Source organism: Lagopus muta, chromosome 5 (assembly GCF_023343835.1).
Source record: "Lagopus muta isolate bLagMut1 chromosome 5, bLagMut1 primary, whole genome shotgun sequence".
In the NCBI taxonomy this organism is placed as follows: Eukaryota; Metazoa; Chordata; class Aves; order Galliformes; family Phasianidae; genus Lagopus; species Lagopus muta.
The window spans coordinates 9,643,580-9,659,913 of record NC_064437.1 but is presented as its reverse complement, the minus strand read 5'-3'; the positions used below and the strand labels follow the sequence as shown (position 1 = coordinate 9,659,913).

General features: G+C 62.2%; 1 protein-coding gene across 2 annotated transcripts; it reads right to left on the bottom strand.

Moving 5' to 3' along the window:
• Positions 1-39: 39 nt before the first annotated feature.
• Positions 40-15,531, bottom strand: SLC6A9 (solute carrier family 6 member 9). 2 transcript variants are annotated; one of them, XM_048944355.1, is made up of 14 exons: positions 15,291-15,531; positions 11,945-12,071; positions 5,209-5,365; positions 4,965-5,096; positions 4,105-4,357; positions 3,902-4,034; positions 3,488-3,622; positions 3,314-3,417; positions 3,008-3,245; positions 2,705-2,839; positions 2,230-2,329; positions 2,021-2,121; positions 1,738-1,908; positions 40-1,563 (listed from the first exon to the last, which is right to left on the bottom strand). In XM_048944355.1, the coding sequence occupies exons 2-14, from the start codon at positions 11,972-11,974 to the stop codon at positions 1,351-1,353; spliced, it is 1,902 nt and encodes a 633-aa protein (XP_048800312.1). In that variant the 5' UTR covers positions 11,975-12,071; positions 15,291-15,531; the 3' UTR covers positions 40-1,350. The 2 variants fall into 2 exon arrangements, with proteins under 2 accessions (XP_048800312.1, XP_048800311.1); XM_048944354.1 differs by lacking the exon at positions 15,291-15,531 and adding an exon at positions 14,074-14,276.
• Between the last annotated feature and the right edge of the window lie 803 nt (positions 15,532-16,334).

The window sequence follows — 16,334 nt, the reverse complement described above, 5'->3', positions numbered from 1 at the left end:
CTCCCTGGGTCCCCAAGAAAGGGCACAGCAGGACACGGACACAGGAATATAAATCTCATTAAAATCTAGGATACTTTAGAAGTCTACACCGGGAGAGACACTGGCACAGGCAGCGCTACCCAGGGACGCGCGCGTTATTGCTAACAATTAGAGGTGAACAGTAGCGTCGTGACACATGGGGCAGGGCATGGGCACCATGCAGGAAACCGCGCCTCTCCGCCACACCTGACGGGGGAGCTCGGGTCGGGGCCACGGGAGCTGGAACATCCTTGCCGGGGCTCAGCGCCCTGCTGCCCCTCGCCGTATCCCCACCGTGCTGCATCCCTGTGCAAGTCTCAGGGCACAGGGAGCACGGTGCTGGCTGGCAGGGGAGCGGCTGGGGTGGGAAGGGTCCCATCCTCCCCCAAACCGAGAGCTACAGCATGTTGGCTGTAGTTGGAAGACAGATAGAAAATCGCCTGGCCTTCCCAGTGCATCCTGCTCCACTAATACTGGTTGGGGACGAAGCGTACCCAAAAGATGGCTCGGAGCGAGTGAGCTGGCTCAGCTCTCCACACCTCCCCTGGTACCCCTCGCTAGCAGCAGCTGAGGGCCAATCCACCCTGCTCCCCCTTAGCACCATGGAAGGTCCCCAACGTGCACCAGGCAGCGGGGCCACCAGGCACCCACACTGCCCACGGCTGCACCCAGCTTTGCTGGGACACCTGCAGCCCCCAGCATGGGGTGTGCTGCATGGACGGGGTTGTGCACACCGTGTGTGTGTGCAATGCACAGTGTGCCTCCTGCACAGCTGCAGGTACTGAGTGTGCGTGCCCATGTGCGTGGGGTATGCGCTCGCCCACACGCACGCGTGCCTAAGTGCTTGTACCGTGTGCTGCTGGTGCAGGCAGCGTGCTCACCCCATTCCCCCCTGTGCTCCGTGCACTGCTGGGGGGTCCCTGCCACATCACCCCCTGCCACCATGGCCCTGTGGGACCAAGCCCAGGAGATCCGTGTCTCGTCCCAGGCACAATGCCCCCACAGTGTCCCCACTCCCACCCCGTGCCCTCTCCACCTGCGCGGCCTTGAGGGTGCCGGTCCCCTGCAAAGTGCCTCTGGCTCCCGGCCCTCCCAGGGCTGTGCCCTCTCCTCTCTCGTCCCAGCATCGCACATGAAGGTTACCGTAAACATGGGGGTTAACAAACACCACGGAGGGGAGGGGGTTAACCGGAGAGGAGGTTGGGGGTCTCGGGGACGGTCGCTGAGAGCCCCCCGCCACCCGGTGTGGCCTGGAGCCAGGCTCCGCCAGCGGAAGGTGCGAAAGTGTCACCGCGCGGGAGGGGTTAGAGGGGGTGCGGGGATGGCGGGGGGTCACAGTCTGGAGTCCTGGCTGTGAGCCGAGCCGTTGCTGCCCTGAGCGGGGGACGCAGCCGCGGCCTCGTTCCGTGCCTTCTCCGGGTGCAGGGGCTGCACCTCCAGGTGGGACTCGGTGGAGGGGCTGAATGCCGGGGCGTAGCGCCCGCTGCGGTGCTCTGCCAGTGCCGGGCCCCAGTCCTTGCTTGCCTTGGTTGCGTTTTTCAAGCGCTGGAGAGAAACAGATGGTGGGGGACAAGGTCAGCATCACCATCACACCCTGCCCCAGCCACCCCCAGCCTCCATCCATCCCATGGGTGCTGCCTGCACACAGTAGGGTGCTGAAAGCTCCAGGGTAAGGGACAACCCCAAGGTGGGACACGGGGACTGGCCTTGATCACCCACCTCCAGTAGCGTGTCCCCCTCGGAGTGGCACACTTTGTAGATGGCATAGATGGGGATGCAGATGACGGAGGAGAGCGCCATGAGGAAACCGATGCTGATGGCCCAGGTAGGGTAGACGTATTCGTTGTAGGAGATAGGTCTGTACTGGATCACTGTGAAGACCAGGATGAACTGGGGAGGGACAGGCAGGATCAGCTGGTGGGGAGCAGCCAGCCCTGCTCTGTGCCCCCCACACCTGCGCCCCACCTCCCACAGCCCCATGCCCCTTGGTCGCGATGCTCACAAAGATGATGGCAGGGGAGATGAAGCGCCAACAGATCTGGAAGAAGAGCGGCGGTGGGAAGCCCAGCATCATCTCGATGTCCTTAAAGTAGTTGCGGTGCCCTGTGGGGACAGGTGGCTGTCAGCCCCTATGTGAGACTCTCGTGCCTGGCACACCTCAAGCTGCTGGCATGCAGAAAACCACTAAGCGGGCAGTCATGGGAAACCTACCGTAGATGTACATGATGGCAACACACATGATGCAAGAGATGACAACCAGGGAGAAGCTGGCAGCATAGTTGTCCATCAACAGCAGCCAGTAGATGCCCGCCTGTGAGAGGGATGCGTTGGAATGCCACCTCCATGGCAACACCCTGCCTGGGTGCCACCACAGTTGGCATGGCAACAGCAAGCCCTGGGTGTCACCACCACCATGGGCTGTCATGGCAACAAGGCAATCACCAATAGCATCGTTATGGCAATGGCCAGTTGCTGCAGGTGGCACAACAAGCCAGGCAACACTGGCTACACTGTAAGCTCTGGTGTGGCACTGATGCCATCATGGTCACACAGCAACACCAGGCCACAAGAACCAAAAGGAGTGGTTATGGCAATGGTGCCAATTTGGTTCTCTGAGTGAACACAGTAAGGTCACCATGGCAGTGGCATGGGCCCCTGTCCCTACTGGCACCCAAAAACACCCTACCTGTGTGGTGAGTGGGATGCCCAGCAGGAAGCCTGCCACAGCCACCCCCAGTGTCACAAAGGTCTTCCTGCGGATGATCCACTCGTTGCCCACCTCATCCACAATGGCTGTGACCAGCGTCTCCAGTAGGCAGAACTGTGTGTGGGCAGAAAGGGCAACATGTCAGCTGGGAACCACCACCCCGCCCCCAGCACATCGCCCTGGCCCCATATCATGTCACTCCATCTCCACTGCGTCACCCTGGCCCCATCACATCACTCCAGTCCCACCATGCCACCTTCACCCCACCACCCTGTGCTCTACCTGTGTGCCCAGTCCCAGGAGGATGAGCATGAAGAAAAAGAGGATGGACCAGAGTGGAGAGATAGGCAGTAGGGTGAGGGCCTCAGGATAGGCGACGAAGGCCAAGCCGGGGCCATGGTCGGCCACCTTGGAGATGTCCACGCCCAGGTGGTTGGCCATGAAGCCCAGGATGGAGAAGATGACAAAGCCGGCATAGACGCTGGTGGCGCAGTTAGTGATGCTGATGATGATGCTGTCCCTGTTGGAAGAGATGGGTCAGGGCCAACGGAGGAGCTGGGGAGCAGCAGAGAGCCTGGTAGCACTCACCGGTAGCAGTTGTTGTGGAACTTGTTGTAGGAGGCCATGGTGATGAGCCCACCCCAGGCACAGCCCAGCGAGTAGAAGATCTGCGAGGCTGCGTCACCCCACACCTGCACCCAAGGAAAGGGTCAGCACCACGTCACAGACCCCTCAGCCCCACCGTCCCTCGTCCCTGCTCACCTTGGCATCGAGGATCTTGTCCCACTGTGGGGTCAGGTAGTACATGATGCCAGTGAGGGCCCCTTCCAGCGTGATGCCGCGCACGAAGAGGATGGTGAGCACCACATAGGGGAAAGTGGCCGTGAAGTACACCACCTGTGGGGAGGGATCTCAGTGGGTGAGGCCATGGAACAAAGGATGGGGCTCTAGGCCAGGGGTCGGTGGGGCTATGGAAGGAGTGTTGCCCATGACCACATGGAAGGAGCTTTGCCCAGAAGGGGCATGGCCATGTCTACAATGGGAGACATGTTCCCAACAGGGGAAGGGCTGAAACCAAAGGATGAGTGGCCAAGCACGTAGGAGTGTGGCCATGTCCACAGGGCAGCATGGTCATGCCCAGGAGGAGGCGTGGCCTAGAGGGGGAGCAGCTGATACCTTCCCCGAGGACTTGACACCTTTGATGAGGCAGAGGAAGACGACGACCCATGAGACGCCGAGGCAGCCCAGGAGGGGCAGCCGCACCTCGCCCAGGTTCCCGATGTCATCTGAGAGGTTGAGCACGTACCTCCTGCAGGGTGGGACAGTGGGTTCAGCAGTGCTCTACTGCTACTGCCCCCCGCCCGCTTCCCATCTAGTACCTCCAGTACTCCTTGCTGGGGCTGGTGCGCTTCTGGGTGGCGTTGAAGAGGCGGGTAAGGTTGACAGCAGCATGGCTGGAGAGGTTCCCATCCAACACCCCCACGCAGTCGGGCGTGTTCCAGGCGTTGCTGCAGTACGTCCAGGGCAGCACACGCGTCATGGACACAAAGAAGTAGTAGAAGGCAATACAGATCACCACGTTGTAGTAGATCCCGATGTACGTGGACACCACCATCATCCCGTAGCCCACGCCTGGGAACAGCACCGGGGAGGGGTGAGCGGCATGGCGTGGGCAGCATGGGCAGTCGCGGCTGGGGGTGGGTGGCAATAGGGTGAAGAACATGCAGGATGCAGGGTCTTCCTTAGGGCATATAGGGTGTAGTGCTAGCAAGGCTGCAGGCAACCCCTTGGGGTCTGCAGAGCTGGGGGCTGGAACAGCCATGGTAACTTAAGGGCTGCAGGAACCTGGTGACAGTGCCATGCTGCAGCAGGGAAATGCACCACGAGTTGAGCACACCGTGATGGAGCAAGTGCCTCTATGGGGATGGCACGTGGCAGCCACGTGTGGTGTGTGCAGGGACGTGTGTGTAACGCTGCAGGGAATGGTAGAGCAGGGCAGGGGCGTTCCTTGTGTGCAAGGTGTGCAGGGAGTGCCAGGAAGGCTGGGTGTGCAGGCGGTGCAGCATGTCCTGGGGGTTGCACAGGGGACCTGTGAGATGTGAGCAGCCTGTGTATGTGTGCACAGGCAGCGCCGTGCAAGGCATGGAGGGCTGCAAAAGCTGCAGGTGCCTGTGGGGGCTGTATACCGTGATGGAGCTGTGTGCAGGGCACACACTGGTGGGGACAGGCAGCCTCTTACCTTTGAACATGGGGCTGACCCTCCAGACGCCGAGGCAGCCCTGGCTGGCGAATTGCCCGAAAGAGAGCTCCATGAAGAAGAGAGGGATGCCACAGAACACCAGCATGATGAAGTAGGGGAACATGAAGGCACCTGGCAGGCACGAACCGTAGTGTGAGTGGGCAGCACCCTGCACCCCCCAGCATGGCTCAGCAGCCCCAGCCCACCTTGGGCTCTCCAAAACCCATCCCCCCATAACACCCACCTCCCCCATTGCGGTAGCAGAGGTACGGGAAACGCCAGACGTTGCCCAGCCCCACGGCGTAGCCCACGCTGGTCAGCACGAACTCGATCTGGTTGCCCCAGTTGCCACGTTTGACGCTCTTGTCCTGCTTACTGCGCTCCCCGGGCACGGCGCCGTTCTGCGGAGAGATGCCATGGGGAGCCTCAGCTGGGGGGGGCACTGTTATTGGCCCCATTGGAGGGGCGACAGTCGCCGAGTGGGGCTGGGTGGTCCCCTGCATCTTGCCCCATCCCTCCCCAGCGTGGGCTGCCCTGTGCCGGTACCCCCTCACCACTCATGTATGGTGCCAAGGAGCGGGGGGGCAGCCCCCCTGCCCCAAGCCAGCCCCGATGAATAGCTCTCCCTGGAGCCCGGCTGCAGGGAAGGAAGAGCCTGCAAGTCATACAAAGCAGGCTCGGGCGCCTGAGCACAAAGGGACCTCTGTTCCAGTTCCCCCACCCCTCGCGCCTGACAAGAGGGGCCCCGCTGGGTGGCCACTGCCCGTGGCTGGGGAGGACCAGCAGACCCCCTGGGCTGTGCCACGAGGCAGGAGCCCCAGGATGGGAGTGGGGTGAGGTGATGGCAACACACGGGGGCTCCCCCCACCCCACCCCAGGAAAGGTGTTCTGGAGCAGCCGCCATCCTGTGCAGGATGGACAACCTCTGGACCCAGTATTCCTTACCATAGGGTGCTGGGAGGAGGGGGGAGGCACAGTGATGGGGTGCAAGAATGGGAGCTTTGTGCAGGCTACGACAATGCCAGCTCACACCGGGGATGATGACAACAAAGGGAACAACAAAGGAAATGGGTGCCATCACACTCAGTGGAGATGGCACCCATGGCCCTGGGCTCACACCAACATCCTAGGCTGGGGGCAGGCGATGCTTCGGGAGACCGCTATGCACCCCCAAATCCTCCCACCTCACCTAAAGGGGGACAGCGGGCGCATGGGATGGGAACAGCGCACGGTGCCGGGTTCTGCAGACCCCCCCCCCCCCTCCCCCCCCATGCCCACTGCCATCTCCAAGCAGGGCCACAAATGGAGCCGTCGCTTTGGATCTGCTCACGCCGGCGGGGCGCGGGCAGCAGGCGCAGTGCAGCAAACCGTGTCATTCGATTAGGGCCGGCGCAGGCGGGACGTGATGCCCGGTGACTCCGGCACCGCGCTGCCAAACAAAGCCATCTGCTGCGAGCGGGGCCTGCACGCGCCGGGGGCGGCGGGGGGGCTGCGGAGGCAGTGGGATGTGCGGGAGGGCCATGGGGGTGATGTGGGGTCGGGCTATAGGGGCGATACGCTGGCTGCGCATATCGGAGTGCCCGTGCCCATGGTACCCCTCAGATGTCCCCGCATCGCCTATTGGCACTGGGTGAGAGGACCTGGGCTGCCCCGGGGTGGGGCTTCTCTCATTGGGTCCTGGGGGTCCCCAAGTGTGGGGTGGCACTGTCCTCATGCTTGGGTGTATTCGAGCAGGTTGATCCCATTGGGAAACTGCCAATGCTGCCGAGATGCCTGCACTTAACAAGCCTTGCTCAGCTTAATGAACAGCACAGCTGGCAGAGGGGGGGCAGCACTTCAGCTTCAATGGGAACATGTTTTTGGGGGGGTGCTGCATGACCCCAGCCAAGTGTCCAAAGGGGACCTCAGCCCCATGCAAAAGCTGGAAGGTCCATCCATTCTACTTCCTCTGCTTGGATGACCCTCACCTGCTGCCCCCATGGGGCACCCCAATGTTAAAGCATCTGGCACCAGTGCACCGAGAGCATTGGTCCTCTGGCACCCCACTCTGCAGCACAGGGCTTGGGCATGCGTGTCCCCAATAAGAGGATAGCCACACGTGTGCCCATGCACGCACACGTGTGCACACGCATGCATGCTCACCCATCAGCCCACTACAAGCCCCCCCCCAGTCTGGGAAGGTCATCCCGTCCTTTACACTCATTAACTGCCCAGCTGCACGGCATAAAGGGGGGACCCAAATGCCTGGGAGATGAGCCTCCTCCCGACTTCACACTGCACGTTTGGAACCCTACGTGGGGCAAGGATGCAGGATTCTACTCCCACTCCCCACATTTTCTATGGATTTGCAACCCCAAGTGCATGCACAGAAGGGACCCCAAACATTTGGGGTGCACCCTTCTTCCCGGGAACATATGGAGAAAGCATTCCTGGGTCCCACAGCGTGGGCACCATCCATCACGGTGCCTGGCACTGCAGTCTTTTTCATGCTAAGCAGTGCTGCCGCGCACAATGGCAGCTTGGGCGGGGTGCCCAGATGCCCCCCACTTCCCAAAGGGGCCATTCCTTCCCCCTGATTTATGGCTGGGAAACCGATGGCTGTGGGGGGGTCCTTCCGGCAGTGGGGGTCACATGGGAAGGGGGTGTCCCTGTGGGGAAACAAGTGGAGGCAGAGCACCTGGGGACTTCACTGTGTCTGCAGGGTGGTTTCCCCCATTTATTAAATCGTCTCCATGGGGGTATGCCAGTCCATCAGAAGCACTTATCAAGTGCCTTATCAACCCCACCTGGATTGGGGTGGGAAGGGGGGGCAGTTCGTATCTAGGTGCCCTCATTGGGTGCCAAGGTTGCTTCAACGCTAAGCAGGGTGTCAGTCACCCCCCTGATGTCGTCTGTCTGACATCACTGCCAGGCTGTGTGGGGCTGGAGCTGCCAGAAGGTATACATAGCTCTTGCTCGCAGCAGCCATAGCAGCCATCCTAAGGTTTCCCCCGGGATAAGCAGGGCAGCCCCTGCCTGGGGAAGGGTCTCTAGGGATGAGGTGACTCAGAAAAGGGTCCCAGGAGCTGAGGGATGGAGCCAATAGGAAAGAGATATTCTTGGTGCCTTCACCCACCAGCTGGGACTCCTGCGTGCTGTGGGAAGAGGGGCACCCTATAATCACCTCAGGTACCCGGGCCCTGCTCTCCCCTCCCCACTGACCTGCTGGCAGGGACGGGGGGTCCTCACCTGCCCTTGGCTGTCACCTGGGGGGCCAGGCAGGCCGGCTCCATGCGACCCTGTCTTCATCAGCACTTCTGGCTCCTACACAGCAGCAGCTGCTTGCTTGCGTCCCCTGCCCGCTGCCTCCAGCGCTTGGCATCACGTCCCGCTTGGCCCCTTTGCCCACGAGCCGTGTCCCCGCCAGTCAGGGGGGGCAGGAAGGGGAGGCACAGTGTGCAGCTCACATCCTGCTTAATGAGGCCTCATTAGTGGGGTCCAGCTGTTTGCAGCAGGCACGCTCCAGCAGGCAGAGCTGCCCTCCCTGCGGGATTCATCCTGCCCACGCAGCCCCTGGCTCCTTCTCACACCGCAGCACTGGCCGCATTCCCTCGCTGTCCCTCATGTGCTGGCTTGTTCCCATGCCCCCAGCCCCACACAGATGTTCCTGCCCCATTTCCATCACAGGGATGCCATTTGGACTTGCACCCCGACCCCACGTGTGTGGGTATGCCTGGGACCTGGCACAGCCCAACATGGGGACAAGGCACTGTGACAAGCCCGCCCGGTGGCACAGCCCCAGCCTGGTCCCACGCCACCTCATCCAGACGTCATCCAACATCATGGGGTCTCTGCAGCCATCGTCACAAGGTCACTGCCCTGCGGGGGGACCATCTGCCTGGCAAGAGGGCTGCACCACAAGTCTCCCTATCACCCAGGCACTCCACAGCCCCACTGCTCAACCCTCAGCCCCACACTGTCCAGGGTGGGCCGGGATCCTCAGCAGCACGCCATGTCTTGCAGGGAGCCCCACAGCGATGCCCGGGGCATCCCAGCTGGTCACAGCCCCGCGCCACGGCTGGGAAGCACAGCCAAGGCAGCAGCAAGGCGTGATGGTGTGCTGAAGGCAGGGGGCCGGGCGGGCTCTTTCAGGAGACCATCTGCGGTCCGGGCAGTGGCAGCTGCAGGCACACACGTGAAGGGCACACGTGTGCGGGGCGGGCGCTCGGCTCCCTGCACTGCACCCTGTGCTTGCCCCATCCCCCCATCCTGCTTGGGATGCTCCCAGGCCATGGGACACCCCCTGGTGCCAGCCCTGGTGGAAGGGACAGAGCAACTCTGCCAAGCCCTCCACACACAGCTGAGCATTCCCTGCAAGGTGCCCACAAGAGCAACCCTGTCTCTGCTGCGAAGCCGTATGCAGGCCAGCTTTGTGCCATCACACACGTCCTTCTCTGGTCACAGTGTCCCCCTCACCCCATACAGCATTCCTCAGTCAGTTGTCACCAACACATCCCCATGCTGAGCCACAGGCATGGCATGTCATGGCAAGAGCAGATACCTGGTGGTACCTGCAGCCCTGTGTCAGCAATGCCAAGCATTGTACCAGCTGATAGGTACCAGCAATCAGGGTCCTCCTGAGCCCATAGCTCCTGGTCACCTCGACCCCAAACCAGGTACCAAGGGTAAGGACAGTGCCTGGGGACCAACCAGGTGCCACCATCCCTTAGCCAGGCACTCCGCATTGGAGCTGCCTTCCTCCGGCCCCATTCTCATGGCACGGACACGATTCTCCTGGGGCGCTCAGGCAGAAAAATCCCCCGCCGGCCCCCCCACCGCTGCCCCTTGTTATTCCGGGAAGGGCTCCCGCAGCCAAGAGCCACTTCCGCGGCTCCACACGCTGCTGGCCCCCCTGCTTGGGCTGGCGGCACTGCGCTGCTGGGGGTGTCTGGGATGGGCAGGGCCCCTCCAGTTCCATAACCCCAAGGAGCATGGTGCCAGCCGTGCCCCCCAAATGTGGGATGAGAGATGGCAGGAGCCCACCTGAGCCACATGCCCCCACCCCCATCCCAAATGCTGCCTGGCCATGCCAGCAAAGCTGCACTGCAAGTCAGGAGCCACTGGCATGGCTGGAGCCTAAACAAAGTGCTCCAGCAAGAACAAAACAAAATGTCCTTAAATGACAGCCGAGGAGAGGCTGTCACCCCCCTGTTTGGCCACACAGGGACTGAACCAGCTGCTAGAGCTGCCCTGCATCCTACTGCCTGTTGAACACCCACTACCCAACAACATTCCTGTTGTACCAGGACTGCTGAGTAAGCACAGACCCCAACCCACAGCTGGTGAAACTTAGGCACTGCTGTACATCTTGCAACATGGGTATGGACAGCTTTGGCCATCTCTGTTACCCTGTCCCCCCCACCCAGGGTGGGCACCCTGAGCTCCATCATGCACACTCCAACCCCGGAGGCTGTGCATGGTATGGACACAACAGCAGGATTGTGCCGTGGGACCCCATCCAGTCACGAGAGTTGCACCTGCTGGCAGGGATTAGAGGGCAGAGCCGGGGCAGTGCTTTGCCAGGCTGTTTGCACAGTGCTGGAGGCAGGCCAAGGAGATTAGCTCCCTTCCCCAATGACCCAGAAAGCTCCGCAGCCAAGGTCCTGTCCTGTAGCACCTCACCCCAGGGCGCTCACAGCTGGTCCAGCACAGGGATGCTCTGGCAGCAGGGATGCTCCCATGCTCCCTGTTATCTTCCCAGTACTGCACTCTGCATCTGCCCAGCTAGGGATGCCCCTTGCTCCACAAATAGGGGAATAGTGCCTGTGGGACAAGGCTGCCAGCACAGCGTGTGCCATGCCCTGTGGTCACCCCTCTGTCCCCAGCACACCCTGGCCCTGAGGTGAGCTGTGCAAAGACTTGCCAGCAGTGAGTCAAAGACTGATCTGGAGCAGGTGGGTGCTCCTGGTGCCAGGCTCACTCCACTGTGTTACTGGGGCTGCTCCAGTGTGGGCAAGGGACACAGCAGTGGCACAGATGCACAGGGCTTGTGGCAAATGTCACCCACAGGCAGGAGCACCGATGCAGCACAACAAGGAACAGCAGAGTCCTGACTGAGTTTCGTGATGTCTTACACATCTCCCTGTTTCTAGCTGTGGCACAGCAGGAGGAGAACTCGGGTCCTGCTGAGGGGCCACACTGGGACAAGCAGCACGGAGCCACACACACACGCGCTGGAAGTGCCTGCTGGAGCACGCCGCTCCCCTGGCTCCGGGCTTCCCAGGGAAGTGCTGGCTGTGGGCCCTCTGGCTGGAGCGTGCAGCTATTTCGGGAAGCCCCCCGGGAAGGGGAGGGCTCCGCGATCATGTTGGCACTGCAGCTCGATTCTCATCTATTGGGGAAAAGGCAGAAGCCCAGCCCAGCGTGCGCTCACCTGCCAGATGCAGGATGCTCAGGGCAGCGGAGCTCCAGTTCCCCGTCCTCATAATCAGGCAGGGACAGCAGTGATGGGCATGGGGCCACTGCACTGCACACATCTGCACCCAGACACCAGAGCTGTGCACGGGGCTGAGGATGGGGGATCGGTGCCTAGCTAGACCTGGCTCTGCCTACATCCTATCTCACCGTGCGCACTGCCATGCAGGAAGACCAGCAGGGAGGATGCTCAGGGTAACAGTCCCACTCCCTGCTACTGTAGGACCATGTGCCTGGCACAATGCGCTGTGGGTGCTCTTTGCTGGACTCAGAGCATGCACAGCTTTCCCGCCTTCATGCAGAGAGCTGGGGCGGCTGATAAAGCTGCAGAACGCCTGAGCTGGGCGATAGCATCTCCAGGCACAGCGGGACACCACACCCGCAGCCTCGCGAGCAGCAACCGATCGACCCCCAGCAGCTGCTCCAAGGAGCACCCCTGGCACCAAACTCCATAGGAGCCCTGTTGTCCCACTCCCTCACTCTGGGTCCATTGCAGGGGCTCCCGGTCCCCGCATCGCAGCACTCACCAGCAGCCCCTCGCTGCACTTCTCGGCCATCCCTGGAGGCTGGAGCACAATGCCAGCTGCCCGCTGCAGGGTCCCCGTCTCTCCGTCAGGCTGGCACTCGCACGCTTCAATCCACTGTCAGAACAAGCTGGGTAGAGGAGGGGAGAGAAAGCAAGAAGGACGTGACTGGTGGGGTGGGCACTTCCCCGCCCCAGACCCCCCCTCCATCTGGAAAGCTGTGTGCCGGGGGGGCTGCCCCAAACCTGACTGCAGGGTAGACAGGAGCGGGGCTGGGGTCCCTCCTCGCCTCTCACCCCTCCAGCCTCTCCAAAACCCCCAGCAGCTCCCAGGTCTTTGGTCTTTCCCAAGAAGCAGTTTAAAGATTTACCCGTTGGGACAGACGACCTTGTGGGCAGCTGGCAGCCAGGTGGGCGTTGGGGGCCCCGCACGCTGTCCCCCAGCAAGAGCCAGAGCCGAAGTGGCTGCGGTGGGTGGCAGCGCCAGGACTGGGTGCTGAGCGGGGCCAGCACGGGGCTCAGCTGCCGCAGAGAACACAGATGGGAACCGATTGCCTTCTGCCCCGGTGCGTCGCGGGCACGTGCGGCACAGGGGGGCCGAGCTGCGGGCTCTGCCGGGACCAGGTGCCGCTGCAGCGGGCGTGGGAGGGGGCTGCAGACCCGCAGACACAGCTTCTGTCCCATTCTTGGGGTGCTGAGGCTGGGGGTCAGACCTTGGTCAGACCACCCCAGGTCACTCATCCATGCAACAGTGCCGATCTGTGCAGATCTCACATTAGCACCCTGTGCCCTTGATGGCTGAGAAAGGACCCCCAATCTAGGGGTCCCCGATGGGGGATGAGTGCCCCATACTGCTGCGGGTCTACAGCAATCAGCAGAGGGGCACACGGCCCTGAAGCCATCGAGAGAGAGAATGGATGACAGAGATAAAGGGCAGGAGGCCAGGGGATGTGGGGCAAGCCCCCAGCCTCAGCTGCAGCCCCTCAGGCACAAGCAGGCTGCAGCTCACAGATATCACTTCCAAACCCCTCCCAGGGTGGACAGCATTTCCCTGGGGGGCAAAATACTGTCACTGTATAAGCAGGGCAAGCCCTGCTCTCCATGTGCCATGGGAATCTGTCAGAAGCGGGGGGCCAGTGGATAGATCTCCTCCTCACTGTGCATCTATCACCACAAGCCAAAGGCTGCCCACCCTGCAGCCATGAATGCACCCCGGGAACCCGTCACCTGCCTGTCACCAGAAAGGGCCCATGGGAAGGGCTGCCACTCCCCCAGGGGTCTGCCAGGCCCCGATAAGGCTGAGCTGTGTGCCTGTGCAGACACTGCAGTTTGCTGCCAAGCACCCCGCTAGGCAGGCCGGCAGGGATGCAGGTCTCAGGGATGCTAACGTGCAGCATCCTCTGGGCACAGGATGACCCAGGATGCTGTGACAGCCCGGAGCGCCCATATCCCGAGACGGGATGGTGTCACACGGGGTCACATCGTGTCTCTGCAGAACTCGGGTCACTCTCCCACGGGATGTGGCACCCGGGGGACCCAGCACGGCCGCTGCCACCTGCGAAGAGCATCCCCATCGCTGCCGGGACCCAACGGCGGAGTACAGAGGCCGGCTCGCCCCGCACCCCTCATCGAGCCCCGGCCGCGATGCGATGCGCCCGGTGCGGCACGGCGGCGGCGGGGGGGGCGCCCGGTTACATCAGCCGCCACGTGGTGGCTGCTCCGCCGTTCCGCCGCCCCGCCCCGGCACATGCCCGTGGAAAATTACCGCCAGCCCCCCGGCCCCGCCACCGGGCCGGTCAGCCCCGCTCCCCGCCGCCCCCCCTCCGGTCCCCGGGCACCGCGCCGGGCGGCCCCGCGCTGCCCCTGCTCCGGGAAAGCAACAGATGCGGGACCGCCCCGCATCCCGCTGCCGCTATCCCGACGCCGGGGCCGCTCCCGGTACCGATCACGGTGCCCCCACCCCGCTCGGCCCCTCCGTCTCCCCCGGCCCCACGGCTTCCCCCGGCCCGACCGCCGCCCCCGGCCCCGCAACAGCCGGAGCGCCGCGCCGGCACAACCCCGCGCTCCCATCGCGGATCTCCCGCTGCCACCGGGCCGAACCGAGCAACCGATGCCGGAGGTGCGCGCCCTTACCGTGCCCATGCCGCCGCCCGGCCCTTCCCGCCGCACCGGGTGGGCCCACGGAGGCGCCGCCGCGCCGCGCCCGGACAGCAGCGGTACCGATACCGGTGAACGCCAGGCCCAGTGCCCAGTGCCACCGCCGGTGCTGCCGAGTTAATGAAAGTTTGGAGGTCGGTGGGGGCTGGCACCGCCTCTCGCCCCCGCCGCCGCGCTCCGCCTCCCGGCGCCTCCGCGCTCCCCAGCGGTTTGCTCCGGTACCGGCACCGGGGGCAGCGGGGGCACTGGGCACGCATAAACACGAGTGCACGCCCATGCACAACAATGCACATACATGTAGAAGCATGCACACGCGTGCACATGCAGCCCACAGGCTCGTGGGCCCCACGCAGGCTCACGCACGCAAACGTGGGCATGTGTGGGCCACACAAGCTCAGGCATCCTCAGATGGGGCATGCACACACATGCATCTGTTCACACCCAGCAGCAGCACAGCACAGCACGGCACACAGGCAATGCTGCACACAGTGTGCACATGCATGCATCCCACACTGCCAGGTCACGGCACAATGATGGCACCTGGGAATGGCTGTGGAGCTGGCAGGGATGTGTGTAAGCAACGTGACCGTGGTACAGATGTGTGTGCACATACATGTGTACATGTGTCCCCTTTGTGAGTGTCCATGCACGTGTCCATGCAGCAATTGTGTGTGCACATCTGTACGTGTGTACTTACGTGTGCATGCGTGTATATGCATCTAGATGCATGCATACTTAAGTGTGCTTCTGCACACATGCAAACCTCTCTGCACATGAATACGTGTGTAGAAGCACATGAGTGTGCACACATGTATCTTCTGACAAATCTTTCCCTGTGCATGGGTGCACATGTGTGTGCAGCCAGCACTCGCCCCCGCAGCCCAGGCTCGCCAGATGTTTCCAGTAAGGCATGACGGGTGCGCCTGGGGCCGTCCCTTGCCCGGCCCCTCATAGAGGCCTCCCCTTCCCTTCCCTCCCCTCCTTGACAGCTCCACTTATGCTGGGATGGGTGCCTGCATCCCAGCACCCTGCCCTTCACCCTGGATCCCACTCGGCTTGCAGGGCCCCATGGAAACCCCCTTGGAAACCTAAAGCCATTGCCTTAAGCCACAGCTGCACCACCCCCACATCCCCATATCCCCACATCCCCACTTCCTCATGTCCCCATTTTCCTACTGGGGAGCATCCCTTACCTGACCTTGCATCGATCTGTGCTATTCCTGCAGGTTGCTTCCTGCTTAAGGAAATCCCCGGCACGGGATGGGGCAGAGGCACAGCATCAATGGGATGTGAGCAGCAATGGGAGGGGGTTCCAGTGTGTCCAGTGTCTACCCAGTGCCCTGTGCCCACATGCTGCTGGGGGCTGCAAGGATGGGAGACAGCGAGTCACTTCGTCAGTGCTTTCGTTTTGCAAGTGCAGCTGAGCCAGACCCACAGCACCCATAGCAGGAAGGGGAAGGCGGCAGTGAAACCGGCGGGTGCTCAGGTCCTCCCACACCCTCACAGCACCTGCGCATGGCTGCTCCACACCAGACACCGTGGAGCCTGCAGGCAGCCTCGCTCCTGACTGCACTGGGCTTCTAAATGCAGCATCCCACATCTGGCATCCTACATCCCAAATGCAGCATCCTGTGCCTGTCATCCTGTCTGAAGCAAGACCAAGATACAGCTCCCCACCCCTGTCCAGTGGTGTGTAGGATGGGTCCAAGCCCTGGCTTCTGCTCACGTCCTCTTGGCTCGTCGCTCTTCACCAGGCAAGAATTGTCCTCCAAACCCCACTTTCTCCAGGCCCCCACTCCCTCCCACCTTTGCCATCCATCCTCTGGTCTGACTGGTGGTGGGAGTGGCTCCTCTCCTATTTCTTCTCCTCTTCTATCTCCTCTCCTATCTCCTTTCGTCTCCTCTCCTCTCCTCCATCTCCATGGGTGCTGTTTCCTGGGGAACTGTGGGTGAATGCGGGCAGACATCCAGAGGGGTGAAAGGTGTGGAGGAAATACCAGTTCTTGGCACCCATCAGCAGGCTGGACTGGCCAAGAGTACAGCAGCTGTTGGAGATTTCCATCACACCAGGCCTGCAGCACAGGGCTAGAGAGATCCCCTAATGCTTGGAGCCATGGTGTATCTGGGAGCTTCTGCTTGAGTTTTTGGGTGCCACACATGCAGTGGAACAGAGCACAGCCCTTGTGTGCTCAGCACAGAGATGGGCTGTGCATAACTGGGGCTGTATCCCAGCACAC